Source organism: Rhizomucor pusillus (genome assembly GCF_041956525.1).
Source record: "Rhizomucor pusillus strain CBS 183.67 unplaced genomic scaffold VTP01scaffold_18, whole genome shotgun sequence".
NCBI lineage: Eukaryota > Fungi > Mucoromycota > Mucoromycetes > Mucorales > Lichtheimiaceae > Rhizomucor > Rhizomucor pusillus.
This window is the reverse complement of record NW_027192160.1, coordinates 398702-426011: the sequence shown is the minus strand read 5'-3', so window position 1 is coordinate 426011 and position 27310 is coordinate 398702. Positions and strand designations below refer to the sequence as shown.

The 27310-nt window shown below is 45.4% G+C and overlaps 12 protein-coding genes across 12 annotated transcripts; 6 read left to right on the top strand and 6 right to left on the bottom strand.

Annotated features, from left to right (window-relative positions):
• Window positions 1-26: 26 nt before the first annotated feature.
• Window positions 27-1046, bottom strand: VTP01DRAFT_3836 (uncharacterized protein; the record flags this gene model as incomplete). Its single annotated transcript, XM_069382451.1, has 5 exons — window positions 27-282; window positions 357-474; window positions 530-669; window positions 727-835; window positions 896-1046. 5 exons carry the CDS (start codon window positions 1044-1046, stop codon window positions 27-29), a joined length of 774 nt encoding a protein of 257 aa, XP_069236162.1.
• A 475-nt stretch (window positions 1047-1521) lies between these two features.
• VTP01DRAFT_3835 (uncharacterized protein) lies at window positions 1522-2128 on the top strand (the record flags this gene model as incomplete). The annotated part of the gene is made up of 3 exons (XM_069382450.1): window positions 1522-1578; window positions 1650-1716; window positions 1782-2128. The coding sequence occupies 3 exons, from the start codon at window positions 1522-1524 to the stop codon at window positions 2126-2128; spliced, it is 471 nt and encodes a 156-aa protein (XP_069236161.1).
• A 184-nt stretch (window positions 2129-2312) lies between these two features.
• VTP01DRAFT_3834 (uncharacterized protein) lies at window positions 2313-3691 on the top strand (the record flags this gene model as incomplete). The annotated part of the gene is made up of 2 exons (XM_069382449.1): window positions 2313-2574; window positions 2625-3691. The coding sequence occupies 2 exons, from the start codon at window positions 2313-2315 to the stop codon at window positions 3689-3691; spliced, it is 1329 nt and encodes a 442-aa protein (XP_069236160.1).
• Window positions 3692-4119: 428 nt separating this feature from the next.
• Window positions 4120-4757, bottom strand: VTP01DRAFT_3833 (uncharacterized protein; the record flags this gene model as incomplete). Its single annotated transcript, XM_069382448.1, has 5 exons — window positions 4120-4274; window positions 4336-4388; window positions 4447-4488; window positions 4560-4616; window positions 4678-4757. The coding sequence occupies 5 exons, from the start codon at window positions 4755-4757 to the stop codon at window positions 4120-4122; spliced, it is 387 nt and encodes a 128-aa protein (XP_069236159.1).
• A 1522-nt stretch (window positions 4758-6279) lies between these two features.
• VTP01DRAFT_3832 (uncharacterized protein) lies at window positions 6280-7776 on the bottom strand (the record flags this gene model as incomplete). The annotated part of the gene is made up of 3 exons (XM_069382447.1): window positions 6280-6791; window positions 6868-7550; window positions 7613-7776. The coding sequence occupies 3 exons, from the start codon at window positions 7774-7776 to the stop codon at window positions 6280-6282; spliced, it is 1359 nt and encodes a 452-aa protein (XP_069236158.1).
• Window positions 7777-9033: 1257 nt separating this feature from the next.
• On the top strand, window positions 9034-10536 carry VTP01DRAFT_3831 (uncharacterized protein; the record flags this gene model as incomplete). The annotated part of the gene is made up of 1 exon (XM_069382446.1): window positions 9034-10536. One exon carries the CDS (start codon window positions 9034-9036, stop codon window positions 10534-10536), a length of 1503 nt encoding a protein of 500 aa, XP_069236157.1.
• Window positions 10537-10878: 342 nt separating this feature from the next.
• VTP01DRAFT_3830 (uncharacterized protein) lies at window positions 10879-12259 on the top strand (the record flags this gene model as incomplete). Its single annotated transcript, XM_069382445.1, has 6 exons — window positions 10879-11167; window positions 11252-11326; window positions 11405-11592; window positions 11661-11886; window positions 11950-12054; window positions 12132-12259. 6 exons carry the CDS (start codon window positions 10879-10881, stop codon window positions 12257-12259), a joined length of 1011 nt encoding a protein of 336 aa, XP_069236156.1.
• A 932-nt stretch (window positions 12260-13191) lies between these two features.
• Window positions 13192-13680, top strand: VTP01DRAFT_3829 (uncharacterized protein; the record flags this gene model as incomplete). Its single annotated transcript, XM_069382443.1, has 1 exon — window positions 13192-13680. The coding sequence occupies one exon, from the start codon at window positions 13192-13194 to the stop codon at window positions 13678-13680; it is 489 nt and encodes a 162-aa protein (XP_069236155.1).
• A 2912-nt stretch (window positions 13681-16592) lies between these two features.
• Window positions 16593-17390, bottom strand: VTP01DRAFT_3828 (uncharacterized protein; the record flags this gene model as incomplete). The annotated part of the gene is made up of 1 exon (XM_069382442.1): window positions 16593-17390. One exon carries the CDS (start codon window positions 17388-17390, stop codon window positions 16593-16595), a length of 798 nt encoding a protein of 265 aa, XP_069236154.1.
• Window positions 17391-17766: 376 nt separating this feature from the next.
• On the bottom strand, window positions 17767-19265 carry VTP01DRAFT_3827 (uncharacterized protein; the record flags this gene model as incomplete). The annotated part of the gene is made up of 3 exons (XM_069382441.1): window positions 17767-17970; window positions 18038-18116; window positions 18352-19265. 3 exons carry the CDS (start codon window positions 19263-19265, stop codon window positions 17767-17769), a joined length of 1197 nt encoding a protein of 398 aa, XP_069236153.1.
• Window positions 19266-19646: 381 nt separating this feature from the next.
• Window positions 19647-20638, top strand: VTP01DRAFT_3826 (uncharacterized protein; the record flags this gene model as incomplete). Its single annotated transcript, XM_069382440.1, has 4 exons — window positions 19647-19791; window positions 19851-19997; window positions 20062-20390; window positions 20444-20638. 4 exons carry the CDS (start codon window positions 19647-19649, stop codon window positions 20636-20638), a joined length of 816 nt encoding a protein of 271 aa, XP_069236152.1.
• Window positions 20639-20737: 99 nt separating this feature from the next.
• Window positions 20738-26021, bottom strand: VTP01DRAFT_3825 (uncharacterized protein; the record flags this gene model as incomplete). The annotated part of the gene is made up of 4 exons (XM_069382439.1): window positions 20738-21079; window positions 21156-25780; window positions 25869-25939; window positions 25999-26021. 4 exons carry the CDS (start codon window positions 26019-26021, stop codon window positions 20738-20740), a joined length of 5061 nt encoding a protein of 1686 aa, XP_069236151.1.
• Window positions 26022-27310: the final 1289 nt, after the last annotated feature.

Here is a 27310-nt window from a genome sequence, read left to right as displayed (position 1 = left end):
ACAATTGAGCTACAAGATCCTTTTGCCTAATCACGCTGAGTAGCATTCAAGATCTGGAGGATGCGGATAAAGAGGTTGATAATATCCATGTACAGACTGGCAGAGGCCATAATGTAATCTTCAGGCGAATAGCGGTTGAAGATCAAGTAGGTATCAAAGATAATATAACCTGAAAAGATGATCACGCCACCAATCGCCAGTGCAAGCTGGAACCCTTCAGAGAACGGGAAGAAGAGTTGAACAAGGGATGCCAAAAGCAGTACACAAATGCCGCCGAATAAGCTGTCGAAGGTTTGGTGGGTTAGAGGTAAACACATGTACGAAAAAAAAAACGCAACACACATGTATACACTTACAAAGGCGCCATTCCACTGAAATCCCATTTAGATTGGAGTGTAAACATGGTCAGTCCAAAGAAGACGCCGAAAGTGATGATGAGCGCCTGCATTACAATCTTTTGATCATACAGCGTCACTGGGAGCAAAACGTTAATGCGACAAGAAACTCGCAAAATACTTGAATTATTTACCTATGGTACCCACGAGGTGGGACTCCATCAATGTAAAAAGCGCAAGCAAGCCATAATTCAATGGAGTTGATCGTGCCTTCCACATCAAAGCAAGCAGGACACCGATAGAGCCGAACATTGAAGTGTACAACAGCCAAGGGCTAGCACAATTGAGTTTACAATGCATCCTTTCTGCAAAAAGAGAGAAATGGACTTACTTTGTCTGGACGTATTGCTTCACGGAGGCATTGTACATGTAAATTGCTGACATGACCACAGTTCCAAGAACTTGTGCTGTCAAGATTGAGTAGACCTTCCGTACAAATGCTAAGGTGTATTTATGTCAGCGGTCTATCCTTCCAATGTCTGCAAAAACAACAATCGTACCCATTCTGACTTCAAGCGGGCTATTAGCAACCGATTCCTTGTAGAGGTCATCACCGTCGTCGCCACCAAAGAGTGGTTGACGAGCTTCTTCTTCGTATGCTGGAGGAGGAGCCGGATATTGCTGTTGATACTGCTGTGCTCCGTATGACATTGATTCAGTGAAAGAAACAAGTGCTGCTGCTTGCTGAGCGGGAATGCGTTGCGAGAAATTTCGGCTTCATGCAGCCCTGCTGCTGCGGTGATGTTGGCATGACAAATGTCAGATGTTATCTTTGTGTCTCTCGAAGATGCTAGATGAGTGTCTTCCAAAAAAGTTCTCTTCCTCTAACGGCTTTCAGTGGTTTGATACGTGAAATGATTGTCGTTTCTGAATGATTAACACGTCTTTTTTTTTTTGCAAAACGCAGAAAGTAGGATATATCAAAGAAGCCTACAGATTCTGAATTAAAAATGCTAGTCCAATGAGTCAAGATAGTTTATACATCACCCTGCAACCTTCGGTTACGTTGATCGCAGGATAAGAACTTTTTGTGTACAAGCCCAATATCTTCAGTGGGCATTTTCTGACGATGAAAAACTCAGGCCTTGAACCTTTCTCTTGCCGACGCCCCTCCTCTTTGATAACTATGCCGAAAGCAAAATGCTCACGAAAATCCAGAACAAACAAAATCCAAGCTGACAAGGTATGAATCTCTGTGCTTTTTGCTGCGTGCACGATTCAACTTACAGATCTAACCATGTTCTTGCCAAAAAGGTATCGTCAGCACCGGAGATCAGCAAAGATCAGAAAAGAAAGGAACGACACGAAGCGTGGCTGGAGAGTAAGGATCGATCGACTTTGTCTGTAAAAACTGAACGATCGTAATTTAACCTTTATTTACGCCAGAACTCGATCATTCCTACAAGACCAAAAAGAAGCTGCAAAAACAGAAACGCACTCAACTGGCGGCCGACCTTTCCGATTTCAACGATATCTTGACAGCCATCCAGGACGAGCAGTCTGCAAAGGCAGCCGAGTCAGCAGAAGCAACTAAAGCAGCTCCTGTCAAATCATCAGACAAGTTTCGGTCAGAGAAAGCAAAGCGACGAGCAGAGTTGGCAGAGATGGGCCGGTTCCAAAAGGTGCTCAAACTTCCGGCTTTCCAGCAGAACCCGCTGGCTGCTATCCGACAACATGTTCAAAACACCTTTGGCAACAACAACAACAGCAACGCTGCCATTACTTCCTCGTAACTTAGACAGTTTATTTTTCCTCACTCATTCACCCTGCATTGAAAAGCTTTTACTCTACATCCCTGCTTTCTTTTTTCTTTATTTCTTTCTTCGAAACTGGCAATGTAACAGCCTCAGAAAGATGCTGGTCCCTTTTGGCCGCATATTGTAACAACATTTTTGCATAGTACTACTTGATTTAACAATGACAAGAGGTTCATCATCATCATCATCATCATCCACCAGTCGCGATGTAGAAACAAGTTTTCAATCTCCTTTCCTCTGTTTAAAACTCCAGCCACCACAGAAGCAATGCTCCTTTCTTCTTTCCATCATGTCAGCAAGATTTACCCGGCCGCTTGTGATAACAGGCACCTTGGAAGGCCAGATCCGTCATCGAAGGAAACTGTCAAAATACTTGTTTTTCATTGATGTGCTGGTCACAGATACCAATGAAAAGGAGCAAGGTGAGTGTGATATCTATGTACATTTTGCCTTTTAATTCACAATTCGTAAGTACTTTTTCGATGCGACGACGGCAGCATGTCCATGGTTGACTTTAAGAACAATTACAAGGAAGCAAAGCTAGGAACATTCATCCGTGCCGAGATCGGTCTGCCAACAGATACGTCCGAGAATACCGACAAACCATACAAGGTGTGGCAGTCAAATGCACCGCTGGTTGTCGTGAAACCGTACACAGACAAGCAAATGTTCCATGCCGATCCGCCTCTCGGCAGCCATGGTCCCAAAGATATGCAGCGGCAGTGGGATGGAAGCTCGCGGTCAAAATCCGAACTGTTTTGCAAGTTCTGGATCAACCAGCGGGAATGCGTGCGACTACCGGACTGCCCGTTTCTTCATCCATCCGAAGAAGAGTACTACGACGCACGGAAGCAATGGATTGACGAACGACTGGCTGCGCGAAAGATCACGACTCACAACCCGGATGATCCTCACACGTCCAAAAAATCGCATGCGCAGCGAGCCATGGTGTTTGCACAATGGATTCAACAGACGTACGGTGATGACGTTTTGCAAAATGGAAAGGGCCTGTTAGATATCGCTGGAGGCAAAGGCGAAGTCTCAATGTTCCTGAGCCACGGATACAATGTACCGTGCACGGTCGTCGAGCCCGAATTGCGACGGAAACCTCGCCACTGGGTAGGCCGGATACGTAGATTGACAAACAGAATGGTGCGCGGCGAGGATCCTGCCAGCACGACACCCGTATCAGATGAATGGCCGTTCGAAAGAGAACCTGTATACATGACAACGTATCTGGACGATGCATTTCTCAGAGACCATGCAGATATCATCGACAACTCAGCACTCTTGATAGGCTTGCACGCCGATCAAGCAACGGAACCTATAGTGGATACGGCGCTGAAACTCGGTAAATCGTTTGCTGTCATACCCTGCTGCGTGTTCTCGAATGAATTTCCTGATAGACGACTTTTAAACGGCCAACCTGTTGCGACGACGGAGGATTTCATACAATATTTATGCGAAAAGGATACCCGGATACAGCGTGCATTTCTCGGATTTGAAGGGAAGAACGTCGTTGTATATTTAAAAGTTTGATGACCTGTATTTACCCCGCTATTACATATCATGTACAGTCATATATAAATGTTTCCTAGCATATTTGATCCAATGAACTTTTCACGCCAACGCCTACCCAATTTGGGTGCGTGAGCGAGCCATGGTGTAATTACAATTCAAGCTGGCAATGCCCTTAAAGAAAAACAACGAGCTAAAGTAATATCAGCACATACCCTTGAAATTACATCTAGATATCCTTTTTGGCGAATAGAAACAGGTCCGCCGCTAAGTTCCAATGCTACAGATATTGACATGTAGAAAGAAAAAATATATATTACGTGAGTAGCGAAAACATATGATGACAAGCGCAGATCAACAAAGATGTATGTGCGTATTTACAAAGGACAGTGAGGGGTTATGTAGTTTACAGTGGCAGTGAAGTCTTGTCACGCTTCTTCTTTTTTTGTTTAGGATCGGGCCGCTATGATACGGAATTTCTGGGAAGCGTTTCCAGAATCGCCCATGAGGACAACGATGTATGAGTTCTTGGTCTCAAGATCCGCCGGCAAGGTTACAGTTTGTGCACCGCTGTTGAGCGGGAATCCTGATGCCAAATCCCAGTCTATGTAATATGTCAGTATTCGTTGCTTGCATTACCGCGCGCGTCGTGTGAGAAAACTTACAGAGATGCTCGTTGATAGAACCAGGTTCAAGATATCCAAGTTTGATAGCTCCACTGAAGCAAGAATTAGTATTCGTGTCCTTGCTGATATCACCACTACTATGATACTTACTTGATACCGTCTGGAATAGGCTCGCCCTCAATGGTCGTTTCCCTGCATAGCAGCAGCAATGAATCCACGCCGTAATTCAAATATAGTATTCTCTTCATCTCTCAGCGCCTTACCACTTGACAGTGTAGGTTCCGCCTGCGCGCCACTTGGTGCTAGCATTGGGGACGGTTCTAGAGCAGCAACGGTGAGTAAACGGGATCTTGCGCGATATTCCATGGGTCTTTTGCTTACATCTTTGGATTGTAAACAATAGCAGAGGCGAATGGAAGAATAGCAAAGACGATGCAGAGAAAGAGGAAGGAAGCCTTCATTTTGTTTGGTTTTGATGTGGTGGAAAAAGAAGTATAGAGAATACTGAAGAAAAGCCCTGCTATAGACCGCCGCCCTTTTTATACAAAGCTCTCCACACACACACACACACACAAAGTAACAAGTCCGGTCGCTACTTTTTTTTACCAAATTCGTACGCTCTGCCCCGCCCGGTTCTTTTGGTTTCCGTCCTCCCCTGCGCGCGTGACTCGGCAGGCTTATTTTTACTGCAAACAAACGCCTGAAAATAACAACAAAGACAACAATGCCACTGCAAAGCTATATACGACAACGAAAACAACAACAACAACAGGGAACGCTTTCCGGGCCATTCCGGTTCTGCTTGCTTGCTTGCTTCCTTGCTTGGCGCCCCACCTATTTCAAATAACAACTGGTAGCGCAACGTTTTTCTTTTTTTTCTCACTCTGCTGATCTGCACCAAACCGGGTCGTGTGAGCCAAAGGGTTTTTATTTTAGCACTATTCTCCTCTTTTGTTGCAACGATGATGCAACAGCATCACGGAGCGTTCCGTATATGCGATGCACAGCAAGAAATAATAATTGCGTGCAGTACAGCAGATACTGTGAGCAATCGTGAAACCGTCAATCGGCGGGGTGACAGGATCAATACAGAATGGCACGCATGCAACATTGCTCGTTGACATGAATGCTGTTGCTTCCTCTCTAGAGCAGCAGAGCATAAAGACTAATATTTATCACTGACTATTCAGCTCTTCTTCTTTAGACAACAGAAGAAACAGTTTTGGCAGTTGAACCTGAAATTATTCTATGCCCGATGAGCATGACCCGGTATGCATAAATTCACACATGCAGACTGCTGCTGCAGTGAGTACATGGTAGCTAGCAGGAGCAATGGTAGAAATAATGATAATTATAGCAGACAACATATCATCAAAGTGTAACGGGATTAGAGCAAAGCCGGTTCTATGTTTCTATTTTGAATGACACATTTCTGGTCCTTGCCACGGCAACGATGAACATATGACAAGAAAGGTAAACATCGGGCTCATCAGACTGCTGCTGCAAGGCTGCACAGACAACAGAAGGAGAAGGAGGAGGAGGCTGTCTATAATTGGTGTTTTGACCGATCTTAGTAGATTTAGCTTCACGACCATGTCATCTGATCGTCCAAGTCGGTTCACCAACTGTGTATATCGTGATGCTATACGACAGCGACAGATTTGATTCTCCCCATTCGTAAGCGCTTTAGATGATGAAATAATTTCCATCATGCCTTTTCCCGCCTTTTCCTACGTTTTTCTTTAATTTGTCTATTCGTACGTATGGACCGGTATCAACCTGTTCTTCATCAGCAACGCGATTAGTCTGTTCGACAGCGACCACTATCTGTCTGTCCGAAGCAAATCTCAACAGGACCACAAAAGAGAAGTAAAAAAGAAGAGAAACGAATCGATATTTTCTTCATTTGGTATAACATTACTTATACAATGTGCAACAACAGCAACAACAACAGAGGGAAACATGTTTGGTTATGCTTATTGATTACTCAGCCCAGGTTTCCTCGAATCCTGGACCGCTGCGGTCCCAGTGACCTTCCGTGTCAAGGCTTGCAATAGCAGTGTTTGTCCATGCTGGACCCATAGGCGTACCTGAGGCGTAGAGGATGTAGCCGAGGGCAAGGGCACGGACGACCTTGATCAGATGCATTTCACTGACAAGCGCAAGGTCGATAATCTTGGTCCACGGGTTTTGAGGCCACTCTGCGACTTTGGACGATTTGTAGTTGAGAAGCTTGCTGATATCTGTCAGGTTCGGACTGCCTGAAGTTACATAGTAGAAAACGGTGATTGCAAAGTGTGCCTGCAAGAGCGCGGCAGCTTCGTTCGCAGTAAGGTCAGACAGCATGCTGTGCAGCGAGTGGATTCCTGTGACCGCGTGAAGAAGGAAGAAGTCCATCTTGATTTTGTTATTTCCGCGGACACCTGCTCCTCCGTACAAGATCATCGCAGCTTCATACAAATCCTTTGTTTTGGCCTGGATATCCTTGGGATCATCTAGAAATCACGTGGTTTGTCAGCAAAACAAGCTTTGTGTGACCACCCACAGCTTCTTTTCCCAGGCTCTACGCACCTTGCACTTGCCACTTTTCAACGTAGATTCGCAGACGTTTCATGGCTTCCGTGTCGTCTCTCAGAGTATTGAATCTGTTCGAATCCGTGTAGTTGACGACACCCTTTAAGTTTTGATCGTTTCTGATATCTTCAAGCAACGCCAACGCGGTGTTTTGCTGCTCTTTGTTGACACGTGTGCGATCGGAAGCATCAGAAGATAAACCGAGGGAATGGACGAGTTGGCTGGTGAGCTTGTCGGCTGACGATGCCGAGTCGATAACGCTGACATTTTCTTGAAGTGGAGCAAGATCCGGGATCAGCAGTTTGAAGTTGTCTTCAGTGCAAGCTGTGAGGGCCAAAGCTTCCGCGCAAATATCGGGCAAGTTAAACTCGAATGCATATCCCATATGAATCAACGGGTGGTACACGCCTCCCAGGAAACGAGCAAGCATGTCGCCGGAAAAGATAAATCGACGCACTGTCTCGACCATACCGTGAGCTGCTATTTCAGCCTTGAAGAATGCTAAATAGTCGCTGTACGCATCAAGATCTCCTAAGTGATCCTGGTAGTTGCTGCGATCCAGTTGGTGCTTTACCGGTTTGATCTGGCGCTGGTACGAGGAATGATCGTCGAAGATTCTTTGAAGTTGCTCAGTGTTGGCTCCCAAAGAATATGCGGTTAGGACGTGATGGACAAAGTGGCTAAACAATATCTTCCGTTAACATCATCATTTTCGTCGACGCGTACCTTTTTCTTTACATACTTGTGGAAACCTCTGTCGTTGAAAAATATATTAAACTTTTCGTGATTCCGTTCCAAAAGCTCGGCAGTAAAGTCCTGAGCCTCAGCGGTGATGCCAGGCATCACAAACTTGTGATTCTTCTTGGCAGGTACTGTAGGTGTAAAGTTGGAAGAGTCAGGGGACATTGTTGGCTTTGTGTGTATGAAGAAAAACAAGTGAACGAGCGATGGGTGAAAACGCTTTATATGTTAATTGGCAATTTCTCCCACAGACAGCAGCCATCATGCGTCATTATGCGTTCTGCTTACAACAGCAAGAGCAGGGACAAGGGAACGGGCAGTGTTTGACCGAGTATCCGCGCAGCATCATTCCGTCATGCAAGATGAAAAGCTCACTCCTCGACATTAATAAGCTCTTATTAGCCACAGTCATTGGCTAGTTTTGACTGTGTAACGTTTCCCACTGGCTCGTCGGTCTTTATATCCGTCCGTCCGACAAACACCCTATTCCCTTTGAACGCATGAATCAACAATATCCAATACCACGCATCCTGCTTGATGACTAACCAATTGATGAAACTACTACGCATCATTTGCTTTCCAGCGTTAGGATAAACTAACATACCGATTTTCTACTGTAGCTATGTATGAATCTATTACAACCAATTATAGACATGCGTCCCCGTGGAGGAAGAAACGGCAGCTGCAGATCGCCATTTGCGCAGCAGCGATAACGCGACGGTGCGTAATTATATGAATTCTTCAAGTGTATTACACTGTTTCTTAAGAATTGCACCTATATCACCCAACAACTTTTTGCTGCCTTGGTGCTGCAATCTCGGCGTTTGTATATCAGCACTGGAGTTTCCTTGACAACACAGCGGAAGATGGAAGGACTCATGATCTCCAGCTAATGTAAAACGGTTTGCAGCATCAAACGCATTATCTTGAAACCGTAGAGCTAAGAACACTAAATTAATTCGATGTTGCTTGTTTATGTAACCAGAAATTCTGTAGTCAAGTGTGCAAAGTATTCGTAAATTGTGATTATAAGGTGTACCTATCATAATCCATGTCGATATCGGCCTACGTTCCGAGTGATGTGGTTGGTTTTGTTAATTCTCAGACAGAAATAGTGGGAAATTTTTTCTCTCTCTCCATCAGTGACCTACCTGCAAAGAAGGCATTCATTGCATTTTATTCGCATTCACAATGGATGGATATGTTAGTCGTATAAAAGATGGACTGGGCATCTAGAGAAAACTGTGCCAGGCTGGTCGGATTGTCATATTCGCCTCTATCAAGTCGTACCTTTTTAGTCTCCTGTGCTACATCCTTGTGTTACACAAAAAGTGGCGCTGTAGCAAAAATGGCTCTTCCAGCCACATGAGTTCAGGGCTCTCATCTCTTCCATCTTCCTTTTTATCGAAACCACATATCTTCATGCACGACAATTGCCGTGTGCTTAGACCACCAGCGATTGATTATACTCTGACATTACCGGACCATGTATTAGAAGGCATATTTGAAAAGCTTTCAGCGCAAGAGTGCTTCCGAGGACCTTGCAGAGTCTGTCGACGATGGAACAGCGTTATCAGTGCAAGCGGAAGGATATGGAAGCACGTTTGCCTGGAACGAGTTGCATACGACAATTGCCCCTTACTCCAAAGAGACGGCGTGGCATCAAGAAGCGTCGAAAGCCTAGTCATCTGCAACAATCAAACAGCAGCCAACTGGGAATATATTTTTAAACGATTGGAAATGGCAGAGTGTCGTTGGATTAAGCATCTCAGTAAGCAACAAACAATGGAGCAGATCTTAAGACTCCTGAACCTGGCAGTAAACGCAAAAAATCTAGAATGCCAGAACCCTGATAGTAGCAGTGTCAGGACATACATCTCACCTTTCGTCTGCTGGCTTGGAGAAACTTTGAACACCTTGACGATCGAGAATCCCACATCTTTCGATATCACAGAAACCTTATCTATAATTCTATCCAGCTGCAAAAACCTCACAGAACTTTTCATTTACGGTTCAAAGTTTCCTTGCGCTCCATCAGCAGAAAGCAACGATGCTTTTGATAAGCTCGGAACGCTAAAGCTCAAACGGCTAAAACTCGATTTATATTGCATGACTGTCCGACCATTCATCAACTCGCTTTTCGCACACTGTCCGTTGTTGGAGGACATTCAGTTACAGGGACTTGCTGGGCCGATATATGCCGACGATATCCAAATATTCTACCGTTTCCCGCATTTACAATCTTTTACTTTAAACGTAAACCATCCTTACATAGATATCGCACATTGGCGCGGCAACGGCGACGACGACGACGATGGTAAACGGCCATGGAACTCTCTGCGCTTACGATTGCGTGATGCATTGAAAGACAACACTGTACAAACCATCCTTAGTTGCTGTCGCGACATCGAGACTTTGGATATTGTCCGTGATAACCATGATCCTACTATATTGTCGCTGGTGCCGCGATATTGCCGCAAGCTGCGGCATCTTGTACTGTCCGAGCAAATACCAGATGCATCGACAATTAAGGAGACCGTATCGTTGTTGACAGAAAAACATCCTCTTCTTACGACCTTGGAACGGGTGACAATTAACAACTGTCACGTTGAAGGCTCGCGGTTGATTTCTGCCATATCTCCGTTGCTGAACCTACCCTCTATGACCGGTTTTGGACTCAACAAGTCGATGTCAATTACAACTGCACAGATACATGCATTGCGTTCCTCGTCGATCGAGAACTTATACCTCACGGAAATGCAAATTGATGATGGCTGGATAGAGGCTCTTGAAGCCTGGGATAAACTGACTGGCTTGCATCTTGAGAATTGCACCGGTGTCACCCAAGACTTTATTGTTGCCCTGTTATCTTCTAGATGCTGCAATCTCAAACATTTATATATCAAGCCCTCGAATTTTCCTTGACAATGCGACGAAAACCTGGGCATACAAGGAACTATCAGCAAGAAGAGGAGGATCATTTGTAACATGTTAGTGAGTTTACCCTGAATGATTAACTTAGTAACCACATTTTTGCCGGAATCTGTTCAGTTCATCCAACCATAGAAAATAAATTCTTAATTATTCTATAACCTTTAACGGTCTTTCAGCGGATGTTACAATGTAGACTTTGCGGCAGGAGTTAGGGATAAGCATCAAAAGAAACTTGACATATATTATTACCTGATGTCCGTTTACTACGCTTAAAAAACGGGCCGGCATGAATTTGGAGTTGCTGGTCTTGAAAGTTCTTTTTTCCCTTCACTAATGCGTCCAGACGAACACAAGGCAAAAGAATCACGGCGATACCAGGCACGAAAGAAGCAGCAAGGAGATGCCACCTCTGCCGAGGTTGCTGCACAGCGACGCGCGGCGGCAGCCAAGGCCCGCGACACTGGCACGAGCATTGCCGCCATCAAACGACGGAACGGCGAACTACCGTCACTTCAGCAGCCACGCGATGAGCAAGAAGCTGAATTGAGGGCACGATCAAGACAGTTTTCTCGACGGAAACTCGTTAGCAACCAATACAGATACCAAGAAATGACCGAGCAAGGTAACAAAAAGAACACACACGACCGAATTATACATCCTGCTGTCAACAACTGATTCTCACCCTTTCAAAAACCTTGGCATATAGACGAAATGGAGCAGGACGCAGAAATGGGAGTTGATCGAGAGACAACAAACTTGGTTGCAATGCTAGAAAAGAATGGTATGGATACCTCTCTTTTGAGTAAAGCAAAAACGCCGTTGAACTTGTGACTAAGATATATATATATATATACAATAGATGACACGTCCGGATCAAATTATTTCAGATTCAAGGAAGAACAGGAATGGGACACGGAGCCGACTGACTTTGAACGACAAGATACATACAAGAATACATTCCAAGTGGATTTTGGCACTATGGAATCGGTGCTGCACAGCGCAGATACAACAGCACTTTTGGATTTAAGGGAGGAAGATAGCGAGCTGGTAAATAATTAAGATGGGCATCTACAAGGTTGTATCTAATTGACCGTGTCTTGTTCTCCCTTACCCAGATCGATGTGGCATTTCAGCAGGAACCTAGAGTGTTAGAGAAACCACTAGTACCCGCATTTTCAAAAAATAGCCGAGGATTGGTATTATTCAAGGGATCCGTGGTAACGGGTGTGGAGGCTGCGAAGCCAGAGCCGGACGGAATATGTGTTCAAAAGGATGGATCAGATCATCGTCCTTTTCAAAAAGCTGAAAAAATACCCAAGGACAAATATCAGGAGAACGAAGGTACAGTCAAGAGAACGTTCAAGATTGAGTGAAGAATGCGAATACTGACACGGTCCTGCCTAGATGACATTGATGAGCTGTTAGCGTTAGATTCTGCTCCCGTACAAAAGACAGCAACAGCTGAAAAACCGAAAGCTACTGCGAGTCAACCATCCATACCTGCAAAAGGTGAGAGTGCGCAGAAACGATGGGCTGCTGCCAGAAGCGAACTTGACTGCTGACCATATTTATGATCTCATTATCAGCGCCGATTCCAAAACCTGGTACGATCAAACGACCATCAAGACCATTAGCGCAGCAACCAGCAGCAAAGCCGACCCCGTCATCAGTGGACAACGACGAAGCGTGGTTGGATGACCTGCTAGAACAATGAATTAAAAAAGGCTGTGCGTTGGTCATGGTCCCGTGAAAACGATGATGCATGCTTTCTTTCCACGAGGATCCAATGAAATGAACCGATGGCAACCGAGTCATCCTATTCCCGTGTATTTTTTGGTTGCACACGGACGGTCTGTGTTCTGAATTCTGTGCATCGTCGATCAGTAAAGTTTCACAACCGAAACCTAAAAACGTCCTTGCACTGGCCCAGAACCTTGTCGAGCCGCAGTCAATAAGCGGGACAATAACCGACAACGATGAAGAGAAGGAATGGATTGTACTTGACTGGAAAAGAACAATGAAAAATTCTGATATCGACCATGTCGTCATCTGGTGCCAAATGGATCTCTAATGAACGGCCAATGGTCTATTCTTCCAATAAGCTCTGTTTGACGCTGCTCTTTTAAAAGTCTAGAATAAGGATCCTTGCTTTCTGTTCGTCGCAGCATGTAAACCTTTGAGGAGGCTGACGCACATGCGTATGGAAAAATCACACGTCTGTTGTGATAGTCACTATCTGCTATACATGGCAGGTCACAGGGCAGTAAAAGGATCGACTGGTTGTAAAAGTCCAGAACAACGCAGCAGCGAGGAAGATGGGTGGGGGTGAACAAGAAAGGCTTGGTCGACTCTTCTAGTCTTGAACTTGGTATATCGAGACACAGTGAGAAAAAGATTTTGCTTTAGCCGACGCCTTGTCCAAGTTCATTCCGGATTTGCCTAATTGTGGTAAACCGAAGTGGGATGCTTAAGCGGCTGCATGTGACTAGTATCACGGGGTGGTATTCCAAGTTACCACCAGCAGGACAACAAATAAAAAGGCACATACACAGAAAAGAGAATAGGCTCCCGGACCTGGGACCCTATTACTCTTCTTTCCTGGTCAAAGCGCAAAAAAAGAGACAAACGTTTTGGCGTGACAAGAGAATGAATCGCGCACCACGTTCCATCTCCCCGTACGTTCCTGTGGATGACAACAACGACGACAAACCTGAGCAGCAGCAGCAGTATAATCGCCGTCGCCCTCAGCAACGATGCTGGTTCCGTATGCCACACGTTCTAATGCAATGGATATGGACGCAGCGGCACAAGCGCTGGCTGAAGGATGCGCAGCTGTACTGGTGCTACCGACGTACGAACACTCAAGATCCATGGCAACCGTTCGAGGACAAGAACCAGCAAATATTGTGGCAAGCTTACTATCTCCCAACAAAACAGGAGCGTCAATTCCGCGACCGTGCGTTCCAGAACGGCAAGCAGCTCATACACGCAGTTGCCAAGGAGTTTGTTGCATTCAGCATTGAAGCCGGATGGACCGAACCTTTGGTGTATGACATTGGCGTGTGCCGTGCCACACCACCCAGAACGTTTTGGCGCCGGCTGCTCGGAAAGGATCCTGAGACTGTATATGTGTAAAAAAACCCAATAACAAGGATGCCGCTGCGGGAGGGACATTGTAATCTATGAAAGAAAAAGTTCTAAGTTAACCTGATCCTATGAACATTGCATTTCAATGTATTCAATTTTGTATGTAAAACATTAAGAAAAAACTAAAGATATGTAGCAATAAAGATGAAAACACCTGGCTCGGTCGGTCGTTCGGCAAATACTGTAGATCATCAGAAGGATCTTGCAGAAAAGGATAAGGTATTTCTCGATCTCGATGGGAGAAGGGTACTCCAGACGAAGCATCTTCTTTCACAAAAAAAAAAGAAAAGAAAAGGAGAAGAATATATCTGTATCGATTGAGATTCGATCGGATGGGGATGCGGACCAGATCTCGTATTCACAGTAGGATACCTTGGATCTCGATCACCGTACTCCTCATCCTGTCAGTACCCTTCTGTGTGAACTCTGGATCTAGCAACAACGATGATGATATTGGTATATGCAAATTTATTTAGCAAGGAAGATCTTGGTTACCACGGTCAATTTGTATGCGATGGCATCCATTGACAGCATCGTGTACGAAAAAACATAGCCTGGGCCAGCTTGTGTGCTCTCCTTTACGTCGACATGTTGGGGGTTGGATCATCCAGTTTACTGATGTATGTACGAGCAACTGTCAAGAATTGCATCGGAACTAATCGGATTCCTGTTTCTGTGTGTTCCCTGCGTTTGGGCGACTGTCAAATGTTGATCGTCCACTGAGCAGCATGAAGCTGTCGTCTTTCTGTGCATATTAGCGTTCCACATGGTAATTAAAAATGATGATGCCACATGCTGCATAATATATTTGAGCTTATTGACCCATGTGTCGCGTGTGTATTAATAACCTTAGATCTCCAACAGAAAGCTTGATCTATCTCGCTTGTTATTTTTTCCCCTTGCGCACCCCTTATTTTACTATCCCCTGTTTCCTATTTCGTCTCCTCCTTCGGCACGGTTTCCGTTCACGGATGCCTAAATTCGTCAGGAGTGTCTGTTTCGAAGAAGGAGGGAGGGGATGCAATGCATAAGCATAGCAGTAAAAAAAAAAAGCAAGAAGACGCATCCGCAGACAAAGGAAGTGTAGAGTCAGGAATCAAGCAAGACGGATGAAACTAGGGATGTTTGTGTGAGCAGCGTCTGTGATTTGCATATTTATTTTACAACTTGGCAACTTGGTTTCTTCCGGTTAGCCACCACCCATCCTTCACGCAGAAGAAGCTCCTTATCCTAGTTCTTGAAGCTGCTTATGGTGTCTCGGCAGAATTTTTTTTTACCACTCGCGTAGTAAGATTCTGGCAGCCAACAAGGAGAGAGATAGAGAGAGGACGTTTATCTACCCACAATGACAAATTATTGGTTCCCTAAATGTACACAGACTACCACTGTGTGTGTATGAAACCTGATGTATGTCGCGTGTTACACGCACACATTCAATTGTAATCCTGCGTTTGCAGCAGCTCGAGGTTGGTTCAAGAATAAAACCTGCTGTTGTATAAAAAATGAGGCCGTACATGTACATACACAACGCAGACAGCAAACAGTCCCGAAAGAAAAGAGCGAACCCGCATCTAGAATCACTCTCCCTTGATTCCAGACTTCCATAGCAGTATGTAAATTCTTCTTCTTGTTCCATCCCAATCCCTCGGATTATTTCTGTCAGACCACGTTGAAAGCGACCTACATTCAACCTTGATTTTAAGCATACATTTTGCTATATGTATTTAATCACGGACAAGGCTATGTTTTTGAATTATTGTTAGAACAGTAACGTTAATATCATTAATGCTGCTGCGCTAAAATAGAGCAGAAACTTTCCTGATCTCAGGAGTGTATGTATGCTTGTGTTTACTTGGATCCAAGGATGGGGGTTTCGCTTACAATCTAATGTTGAGCCGACGACGTAGTCTGTGTATCGGCCAAAAACGTACATACATATAGCATTACCCCTAAGTGGTGATGGGCTACAAACTGGGCAAAGCATCGCACCAACACCACCACTACTACTACTAATACTACTACCGCTCCCCACTGCACTACCCCCCAAACACTCCCTATTTCCTCATTCTCGTCACCACGGGCATGGTTACAACTTGTTGTTCGTAGGCCGATCTTCAAACGCGAGAAAAAAAAAAAGACGTAAACTTTGTTGTTGTGTGAAATTTAAGGTCAAAGCAACGGAGATAAGCTAGCCAAGGCCGCGCGCACGTACAACATCTGTTACTATGCTAGTAACCTTTCAACTCTATGTAAATACCTTCCTCGCTCCGTCTCCTACATTCAAGTCACGCGTTACGTTGGTTACCCTTGGCAATGGGGTGGGATCAACATTGAGAGCTTATGCAGCAGCTGTAAACTTAATGTACGTACATTAACATGTAGCTCGATGGAGCAAGAATTTACATACTCGAATGCATGATCTGTTGATAAAATAGGATTACTTTTTTATTCGTAAAACGATTATAATAAATAAATGGGAAAACTTAAAAGCATATACACGAGAAAGAAATTAAAAAACAGAAAAGCTTAATTAATACGCGACAATAGAGATGAGATAAAAGTACTAGAAATACGCTCTCGGGGCCAGGCAAGGGTTGCGATTATAGCATGATGTATGTGGATGAGCATAAATAAAGGGGTGGCAGGCAGGAGCGACATGGACAAAGAAACAAGTTGTAGAGAAAGAGAGCCTGTTTGTGAAAAAAAGGTTGTGTGTGTGTGTGAATATGTCATGCTATCGTGTTTTGTTGGATTGAACGTGCGTGCTGTGGAAGTTTGTCGCGCCTGCAGCGATAGTAACATAGAGCCAAACTTTTTCGTGCGTTCTGGATTGTGTACAAGGATGAATAGGCGCATGTCAGAATACGAGTAAAAAGGGGGTTGTGGTTGGGGGAAGAGAATTAATGGAGAATGATGGAATCGATGGAGGTAGGACTCGGATATGCAGAAGACGATGGAGTGGAGGGGAGTTGCAGCGGAGGTAGTGAGATATGGCAAGGTCGCGAAGAATACGTATCTTCGTGCGGTTTAGTACATGCGGGCGGGGACAGCGGCGGAGAGATGGGCGGAAGCAAGGTACTGCTACTTTGGGATGAAGGCGACGAGTGTACCTTGCAGTAACTTTGACAATGATGATTGTGATGATAATGTTGTTGTTGTTGTTGTTGTTGTTGTTGTTGTTGTTGTTGTTGTTGTTGTTGCGGCCGTCTATCTTGCTGTTGTTGTTGTTGCTGCTGTTGCAGCTGTCTTTCCCGCGTACGCAAAGATTGACGCTTGTTTTGGAACCAAATCTGAACTGCGCGAGGACTCATACCGAGCTGTTTACCAAGCTCGATGCGGAACTCGGTGGATGGAAAGTATGTTTGACTGAAAACATGGTTTAGGACAGAGAGTTGAGCTGGTGATGCGCGCTTGCGTTTTGCCTTGAGCGGTGTTTGCATATTGTATGTCGATCCGTAGTAAGAAGAGGAAGCGGAGGAAGTTTGTCGGTGATACGGCTCGTGACGTTGGTGATGATGCTGGTGATAATGGTGCTGGGAATACTTATCATGGGACTGATGCTTCTGAAAAGATGGACTGTAAGGAGCCGGTGTGGAAGGTGGTGAAACCAGGTTGCGAACTTCAAGGACAGATGATCGCGTACGAGGCGCGGTAGAATAAAGAAGATCAGAAAGTGGAGGCAAAGTGCAAGAGCGCATTGTTTTTTTGTTCCAAAGCAGTAAAGAAATCGAAAAGTGGATGTAGAATGTCGGTTACTGTCAAGACATAGACCTTTATATACCTGTCAAGACAAAAGCCGAAAGTAAACCCCCAAGGAAAATTGTTCTCCCCTTTTGCTATCTGCGTGTTGTCTGTAGTGATGTATTGCAGATCTTTACAATCATTTGTGACCTATTGACAATCCCCTAAGCTTCATATAACATTAAGGAGTTCATCTGAGGCTGTCCAGTGAATTAAAAGTATTTGTGAGGAAAAAAAGAGAGTGTAGGGCAAATAGAGTGGAAATCAGGGGCGGAACGGGGTTCAAGAAATATGGCAAAGTACTCAGCAGCAACCAAGCACACACAGACAATACTACATATCCTCGGTCGACCATGCGTGGGCTTCGACTGCTCTTGCCTTGAGCTGATTCTGGCGCAGTAAGAATTGATCTTCGAAACCATTGGATCGGTCAACGCCATCCCATCGATAGCCCGGTGGTATCATGAAGCGATTCGGTTTCCAAGGCCCCTTGTACTTGGGTCTAGTCAATCCGCCTTTGCTGCCTTTACTTCGATTCTGATCACAATATTCACGGGTTAATCATTTCATTCTCTCCTTTTCGGCATTATCAAACAAGACTTACAGTCAAGAACCCTGCAGCCGGATCGTTCCAGCGTTGTTGTTCTTTAAGTCCCTGATTATATTCCTCATCGTCTGCGTACCTTAAAAAGAAGCATATCAGTATTGGTCATCCCCAAAAATAGTCCAGTGCTCTAACTTTAGTGTCTCCGAGTTCATTCATATTCTGGCTCACGCCTTTCTCTCTCTCTCTGTGAGAGACTCTCTCTTACACACACTCTCACGCTCGCTCTCTCTCATTCTCTCTTTCTGTGTCTGTGTCTCTGTTTTTCGTTTGCTCCTCCCCTGCCCTAATAACTCCTTTTGGTTCAAACTTACCTAGCCAGTGGTTTGTGTTGTTCCTGCTCGAGCATTCGTTTGCGAGCTTCTTCTTCGCTGCGCTGAACAAGCCCCTTTCCCCATTCCATCCGCCTTTCCTCTCGTTCGATAGCTTCTCGGCGTTGTCTGGCCTCCTCAGCCCGTTTGATCTTTGGATCAATTTTACGTCCCGTCTCATCTCGGTACACCGTCTCCGCATGCTGCCCTGTCTCTCCTTTAAGCTTTTCTAGCATCTGCTTCTCCGCTTCTCGTGCCCGAGCTGCCTCTTGTTTGAGCTCTTCGCTCGTCAGCAACCCGGCCTTTTGTCCGCTCGACATTTTGGGTCCCGTATCATTACTACTACTCCTTTGTGTTGCTGTTGCTTTTGTTGTCGTTTTTGTCGTCGCTGCTACTGCTACTCTTGCTCTCGCTTCTGCTGCTCCTAGCGCACTTAGTGTCTCCTCATCCATATTCTCCATAACGAGCACAGGCTTTTCATCCTCTTCTTCCTCTTCTGGTTCTTCGACCTCTTCTTGCTTAGTTTGTTGTTCTCCTTGCCGAATCGTTTGCCAATTGTCAGTTCGCCCCCGGAACACTCCTCCCTGTACGATTTCTGTATCCTCTTTCGCCTTGGTGCTAGATTCTTCCGCATCGATGTCCATCGGTGCTGACGGCCATCCACTGTCTTCGTCATCCACAATGCCAAGATTGCCTTTGCGGATCGATGTCTTTTCTTTCTTCTTTTTTTTCTTCTTTTTAGGTTCCTCGCTGCTGCTGCTGAGGTATTTGTTGAGGATATACTGCTTTGTTGCTTCATCGCCAGGCCCTCGTACTAGATATTTGCGCCGAGCGATCTCGTCCCTTTCGGCTTGATTCATGGTGTGAACGATAGAGTCGTGCCACTGGAGCTGCTTTGCAGGAATCCAAAAGCGCATTAATTCTCAGCCACTTGTCATTGACGCTCCTACGGCAACCTGCCATTATTTGCGAGGTTCTTCGTATCTAACGGTCAGAGATGTATTGCATTATATCCTGATAACTTTGCAGTGAAAGCAAGCATGAATTGCTTATTTATGAGCAAAGGGAGAATTGAAAAGTACCTCTCTTAGGAACGACGGCACTAGGAGTTATTGTTAGATAGTTTCTTGCACATAAAAGAGTCATTGTAAGGTGAACGATTGCATGCCTGTTCACTTGTGATATACATTGTCGCTTTCAGTCATCTGGCATTTATTGGAGATACGCTTACATATTATCCGCATTGACTTTTGCATGACAATTTTTTCAACTTCCTTCTTTTGATTCCCCCCCGCGTTATGCAAGAACTCAACGTTCAGCCGCACAAGTTTGAGACAAACAACGGCAAGGCTCCCGATCAGAGCAAATGCAAGCTCAAGTTTGATTACACGCCAAGCGCTGACAAGGTCAACTTTAATCTGCTGATTCTACTACACGGTCTGGGTAAGGATCGATCCTTATAACTTTTCGAAAACTACGCGATCTGACGCAAGACGAGGCAGGCGATACAAAGGGACCTTTCAGCAAACTTGGTCCAAAGCTCAACTTGCCGCAAACAGCGACGCTAGCGATCCAGGCGCCAGACCCGGTACCTTATCTAGAAGACAGTTATCAATGGTTCCCGAGCTTCGATTTCCTCACAGGGGAATGTAAGGATGATGATAATGTTAGCGCTCCTCTTCCGGAACTAACATGCATTGGACTCTATCCTAGTACTGACGCCAGCGCATCCAGAGCGCATGAAGGGCCTGATACGTACCAGAGAATACATGACCGAGTTGCTGCTCCACCTCACCAACGATTGTGGATTCGACGCTTCGCGGATATTCCTGTTTGGATTCTCGCAAGGTGGCACGGTCGCGCTGGACACGGCGCTGTTTGGAGACATCCGGAACATTGGAGGTGTAGTGAGCATCAGCGGATACTTGCTTGAAGAACAGCGAAACGACAAACCGAGAGGACAGGGTTACGACGGGTGTATTCTGATCACCCAGGGTGAAAAGGATTCGGTTGTCGGCAAGAAAGCCGATGCCGAGAAGAAGGTATAGAAGGAAGTTTTTTGCTGGGGAAGAACTTTGTTAACTTTATAAAATAGTTTCAAGTTGTCGAGAAAATGTGTTCATCCAACGCTAAAGTGTCACAAGTATTTATTTCAAACAAGGAGCACACCATGCCTAACTCTCAAGCCGAGTGGCGCGTGATACACACGTTCTTTGCGGAGCATATGCCTAGAAGAAACCTAGAGCTTGAAAACATGGCAGACGTGTACCTCGTTTCCAATCCAAAATAGAATATGTAGCTATAAAAATACTTGTGTTTGTATATATATATTTATATATGTGTGTTGTGATTTCAGAACTAATGTTACATGTAAAAAGATATATATCTTTTAGAGATATGTAAAGTAGCTATCAGAGATACTGTTTTTCAAAAGTAAAGGTGGTATGCAAATAAACGAGGCAAAGAACATAAAGACGAGGATGAAAATAGGTCCGTACACCAACGCAATGCGACGTCGTCTCCGTCGTTGCTTTGTTGACAGCACCGATGGCCGGATTTGCTCTGATGGCCGTAACCAAAAGAGCATAAGTGAGTGGACACGATCCACACCGGGTATGAGCGTGATTGGGAACAAGACAAACAGGATAATATGCCCGAGGATGAAATCTGTGGTGAATACAGACATTTCGACGATCTTGCAGATATATTCCCGAGCAGCTTGGGGACCAAGCTAAGTATATTACAGACAAACATTAGCAAAGCGAGAGACTAATGTATTTGTAGTCATCGTTTCTTTTTTGTTTTACCTTACTGCTTCGCCAACGACCTGTCCACCAGACCTGGTTAGTTGCATCGTGAGGCAGCTCGCGAGGCAGCAAGATAGCCACAACTGCCTTGAAGATAAACCGTTGCAAGACAAACATGGTGAGGAAACCAAGCACGGTCGATCGAAATGCAAAGTCTTCGAGCCACCAAAATGTTTCGAATGCGATCACCAGGCCCAATATGGCCAAACCGTGTCCGGTCATGGAAATATACAGTCCAATCTGCTTTGAACAGCCAGCTGCAGCTAAGGTAATAGACAGGGCTTGGAGTAACAGGAGTACACATGCATTCCAGGCAATAGGTTCCACGGTCAGGAACGCTACGCGACCGATTGCACCTGCAGGACCCAGTTCATCCTTAAGATCCCGGCTCTTGTAGAATACATAGCATGCAGTGCAAAGGCAGGCATGCAGCAACGGCGTAAGGATCTCGGAGGCGAAAATACTTGAGAGGCGTGCTCGGGGCGAAACAGCCGTCGGTTTACCGGTTTTGCTTCGTTTAACACCGGTGATACGGATTCGCGACTGTCTGCAAAACGTGATCCATGAATGAGAATATGATCGCCCGGCGTTCCCGCGTGCTAGCCATCCAAGGAACTCGCGATAGTCGTTGATAAAGTCGCTCAGCACGAATTGATGTGGGTTGAAAATGAACGGCGAAATAACCAAAGAACCAACGGTTCCCCAAAAGTACAATAGATGAGGTATCCACAGAGTCAGTGTAACAAATAAAAGAATGAGCATCGTCCGTGCGCCGAAGTAAATACTGGGATTGGCAAACCGTGAATACAATGTCGAAAACGGCAGACGAGCTGTTGCGAAACCTCGACCTGTTGCAATGTAGCGAGCACCGCCATAGCTCAGGTTGGATAACACCGAGTTGGCGTAGATCTGGTTGACAAACACTTCAAATAGCGGGGAGAGTGACATGAACTGCTTGATGAGACGCTGAGTGCTCCGGAGAGTTCCTTTCTCAGTGAGTTCTTGCAAGAATAGCGGTAGAAATGCAATAAAGAACACCCAAAAGATAGCAGCTATGCATCGTTCGAGCCAGTCATACACTGGTGTCATGTTGAAGCAGTTACCGTTGCCGTAACGACAGCCTGGGAGCGACGTTGCCATCGTACCGACGAACATCATACAGAAGAGGAATAGCTGGACTGCGAATATGATCATGATATTGTTCATATGGAATCCCGGATGTGCATAGTAAAATGTAAGGAAGCGGTCTAGAGGCAGCTGTGTGCCGAGGTAGTAATACTCACGCGAAAGCATCTGCTCTCCCATGCCCGTTCCAATCTTGGTCGTAAAGTTGAGAATAGAACAGAATCCAAGATCACGTCCTTTACCGCACTGAACGTATTCCGTGTGCTTGATGCGCCCGCCGCGAGACAGCGCGTTCATGCCCGCATAAATATCCTCATTGAGATGCAAACCACGCTGTGCCTTGCTGACACCGCCTCTTGTAGTCATATACACTGCGTTCAAGAAATCTGGATGTCCATAGTGCAACCGTCCGCCGGTCTTGGCCATGATCCGCTGAGTCAGGGTACCAAACGTCTGTTCTTTGCCGGCTGCAATGTCACCCAGGACGCCCACGTTCTCTGAGAAGATGTATTCTCTTGCACCCACAATTGCAACAGGGGCTTGCATTTGGGTTTTGGAAACATCGCTTTGCAATGCGTAAATATCCTTCAAATCGGGCGCTTGCTGCTGCTCGAATTCAGCAAACACGCTGCGCACCTTGAGACACTCTTCGAGATAGTTATCTTGATTGGCATCGACGAGCTGCAGATATTCACCGCGATAGAATATAATTGCATGGTTCTGGTTGTCTGATTTACCGTCGCCGAGGATCGGGTTACCAGGGAGCCGGATGCGGTATTTGGGTTTTCGTTTGTTGTTGGGAAGCTTCTCGCAACCTCCGTCGATGAGCACGGAGTAATACGTAGTTTCACCTCCTGACTCCTTGCTGGGCTCTTCTTCAATGTATGCAATCTGGAGATGCGGAAACTCCTTGAGAATGGCTTCACAGTTCTCGTTCTCTTCTGGGGTGAATTTTGCATATCGCTGCATGGCAACCAGATACCGAAACTTTTGATGCGCGATCCTATCCAGCAACTCTTCAGTGTACTTCATGTCGTAAAAGTCAGCTGCCATCTCTGGATGCTCAATGCGGTGTAGAATCTTTAGTGCGCGTGCATAGTTCATAAAACCTGACACGGTACGGTAGAGTGTCTGAGCACGCAAAGATGCCCACATCCGAGTGCGCATGGTATACTCTGGCTTGGAGGACTTGAAACCGATGCAGTAAAATGGCAGATCGTCTTTTGCCTGGATAAGCTTGTCCAGTGCCTGGTTTGAACCCTCTTCTTCCGCCAAGAACTTTGTATCTCGCACAAAGTTCTCCCACTCGGTGGGATGCAATTTCTTGAGATACTCCAACAATGTCACCCTTGTCGTGGAATCTTCCTCCCTAATGATCTCCCGCAGCGTCAATATCATCTTTTCGGCATAGTGCGGTGTGAACACGGTGAATGTTGGCATTTGCTGCACAGAACTGGGAAGTGGTATATCTGTCGATAAGCTCTGTGCAAAGAATGAGAGACGTCGCTCTGCTTCCGAATAGATTGGAAAACAATCTGTCTTTTTCGTCTTGCTCTTTGGATCGAAGAATGAGGGCGCCGTGATTTCCCCAGGCTTATCCCCGTCAGCTGGGCGCCAGTGATACAGCATAGCTTGGAGATTGTTGTTGGAAAGCAGGTGCTCCCGATACATGGCAATAACAACCGCGTTCCACAATTGGGAGCAAGCCATCCTGCGAACCGTTGTTGATCCGAGTTCTACAGTGGTCGCAAGTACTTTGGAATAGAGCTGACTGGGTACACGGGCAAACAGTGTTTTCCAGGATGTCATAATCGATATGCCCATCCGAAATGCCTGAGATACCGAGAACATGGTGTTCCAGACGACGTACCACAGATAAGTATCCAGGAAGAAGAGCACAAACTCGACGGCAAACATGAGCACGCTCGTCGCTACAGGCATAAACATGCATAGCCATCGTCCCAGAACAGCGTCGTTGCTGCAGTTTCGCAGATGCATCGTACTCGCAGAGGCCAAGGCGTCTCGGAAAGACAAGGCTAGAAAGAAATAGGTCTCCAAGAACTTGCATACGAATACGCACGTCCACAGCATGATAGAAAGCGTGCGATCATCGCTGGTCATGCTAGGGAAGCTCGACGTAAACGTTTTGCAAGTTAAATGATGGCTCGACCGTCGACGGTGGAATAAACTGGCGGATGGCAGAACAGCCAGTATGACTGCAACGATGGCACCTAGCCCGACCTGGCAAGCACCGACTACAAGTGATACAAAGCTTGTCCTGTCGATCCATATGACATAAATTGAAGCAGCCACGTGGCACATGGCTAGCAATCCCAAAACGGCGATCCGTGTCAGTAAGATGCGTGCGTTGCTTGCTGATGCTGGTAGATACATGAATTCCGCGACGGTCGCTGCTGCCATCAATAGTACTGCTACAAGTCCTCCCAGGCCGATCACAGATAATTTAACTGGTCTCTCAGTTCTCTCATTGCGTATATACAAAAAGTCGACGTTGGCAGCCATGTAGTACCAAAATGTGGTTGCATGAATAATCCAAATACGGGAAAAATTGGTTAGCAAGTGTAGCCACGAGCGGGATTCGTAGAATGTCTTGTGGAATGCCGAGTGCCAGTCAACAAATGCAAGGTGGCTGTACCGTTCGTGTCTCCGTAAATCTTTTAGCAATCTGCCATCTTTGAGTCGAAGCTGCGCGATTGCCCGTTTATCCCAGAATAGTTGGTTGATATCGTCGTAGCCAATAATGGCATTGTGGTCTTTTTCTCTGCGAACATATTTGCCCTGAACGACTTCGTAAGACTGGTCGCGACAAAAGTTGTAAAGGGGTGTTATGATGTGATCGATGAAATATCCAGGCACTTGCTGTGTGGATAACGATGAACGCGAGTCTAACGTAAGGTATCCTCGATAGTCGTCTGCCAAGTGGAATATGAAGCACAAAAGCTCCGGTGCATAGCGCAGCACCGCCGCTTCGCCCCAAATCAGCAAGTACAATGCAAGCTGTGCAACGCGCGTCCTATTGGACATCAATTCCATCCGCTCTCTCCACTCTCGCTTGGCTTCTTCCAAGAGCAAGCCCGTCGGTGTTTTTGGAGTCACTTGGCCGTCATCCAAATCTAAATGAGCAGTGAAGAACCACTTTCGGTAATTGGCGTGTTCTCCACCAATGTAATCCGCGTGCAACGTCCACAATGCTTGCGTTTGCGACATGCGTGCAGATCGAGAGTCCAGCATGGTGAGCAAATGATCGAGCATGTTGCGCATGTTATCACGCTGGAAGCCGAATTTCACTGCAAACTCTGCAAATATGCTTTGGATTTCGTTCACAGGAATGGGCGTATCAGGTGTGTCCCAGTTGGGATATGCATTGTCGGTTCTGACGTATTCGCGACTGTGCCTCAGTGCCGAGTAGATGCTGCCTGCGGATGTGTGGCCATAAAGTTGTTCGTCGCCATCAGTTTGAAATTCGGGAAATGGAACATCTGTCCAAATCGTTGCTAACTATTAGCACGAAAAATGGCCCGAAAAAACGCGAATGAAATTTTCAATGTGTATATTCGACATTGTTACCTATGACGGGTCGTGCTGGCAGAGATGTTGTACGCGGTGTCGTGTTTGTGTTGTCATTACTATCAGTAGGTCTACGTGCGGGATGTCAGCAAGCAGGTACAGCAACGTTGGAACGAACAAATAAACACACTTTGCGTTGTTATGATGAGTCATTTCATATGTTTTGCAGCATCCGCTGCCTGTTTGATGACTGATGAGCAAGTGGGAAAATGGGAATGCAAAGAGAAGAAAAGACTTTGTGAAGAGAATAAAAAGTTTCCGGATAGGAAGGATAATGAAATCCTTTGATACGACGTGTTAACGCAAGAAGGTCAAGAATTTGTGCTCAGGGGTTGTCCTTTTTACTGGTGTCGTCGCGCTGCTGGGGAACAAGAAATTTAATAAGTCTCCCTTGTTTCAATGAACCACACTTTGCACTTGTCCTTTTTGTTCATCTATCTTTTCCCTGCACAAGCATTCCTTGAATTGTTCGTCGTCATCTTTGAAATTGATGGTTACTTTTCTTCTTCTTTTCCTGATATATCCAGCGATCGGCAAAAAAAACAAAATCAGGCATGCAATCTCATCGCTTAAGTCAATTGTCAATCATTTCTATGTATACTCACACACACCAGCGCCACATACAATTAGCATCCGCGACCAATTTTTATAAATGCAGGGAACAGTTCACTTATTCCCATGTGCTGGTAACTTGATTCTACCCACGCATACTACACTTGGAGACATCGAAAGCTTGGAAGAAACCATGCTCAACGTTGTCAAATTTTGGAGAATAATTAAAAATTGGGGACCCACGCAGAACTCTTTGAAGCATGTCAATACTAGAAATACATGAAGAATATACAAGACACCGCAATTCAGAAAGATTCGCTATGTACTTTGTGAGGAAATGTAGATATGTGATACTTTAAATATACAGAGAAACGCTCCATCCATGTAAAGCTTCTTGTAGCCAAAACTGTACGCAGTGTATGCCAATGTACATCGAGAACTATCGCGTAACTGCGTTGCAATGTAATTTTTAGCAAAAACAATTGGATCCATTTCTGCAATGCTAAGGGGGCCAGAAAGTTGACAATAATGTACACTTTTTCCAAAAATTAATGTCGTTGCAATTTGTCGTTTTGGTGTATAAATGTATTATAAAATTTCACAAAATGCGACATTACTTTTGGGAAAAAGTGTAAATTTACTTGGTGAATCCAATCGTTCAGTGTTACATATACGTAGTGATCTTCAGTCCACACCAGGAAAACTGTCGATCGCTGGGGATTGTAATAGAGACCGCGCAACAGTTTCTACGAATGTTGTCACCAGAGAAAACAATATTGAAATGCTTTGCTGGCAAACAAATAAAGGTACATAATAGAAGAGGCATTGTAAGATCAGAATTGTTGCTGCAAGGGGCACAAGACCAAATCGAGGAAAAATCGGATCAGGGG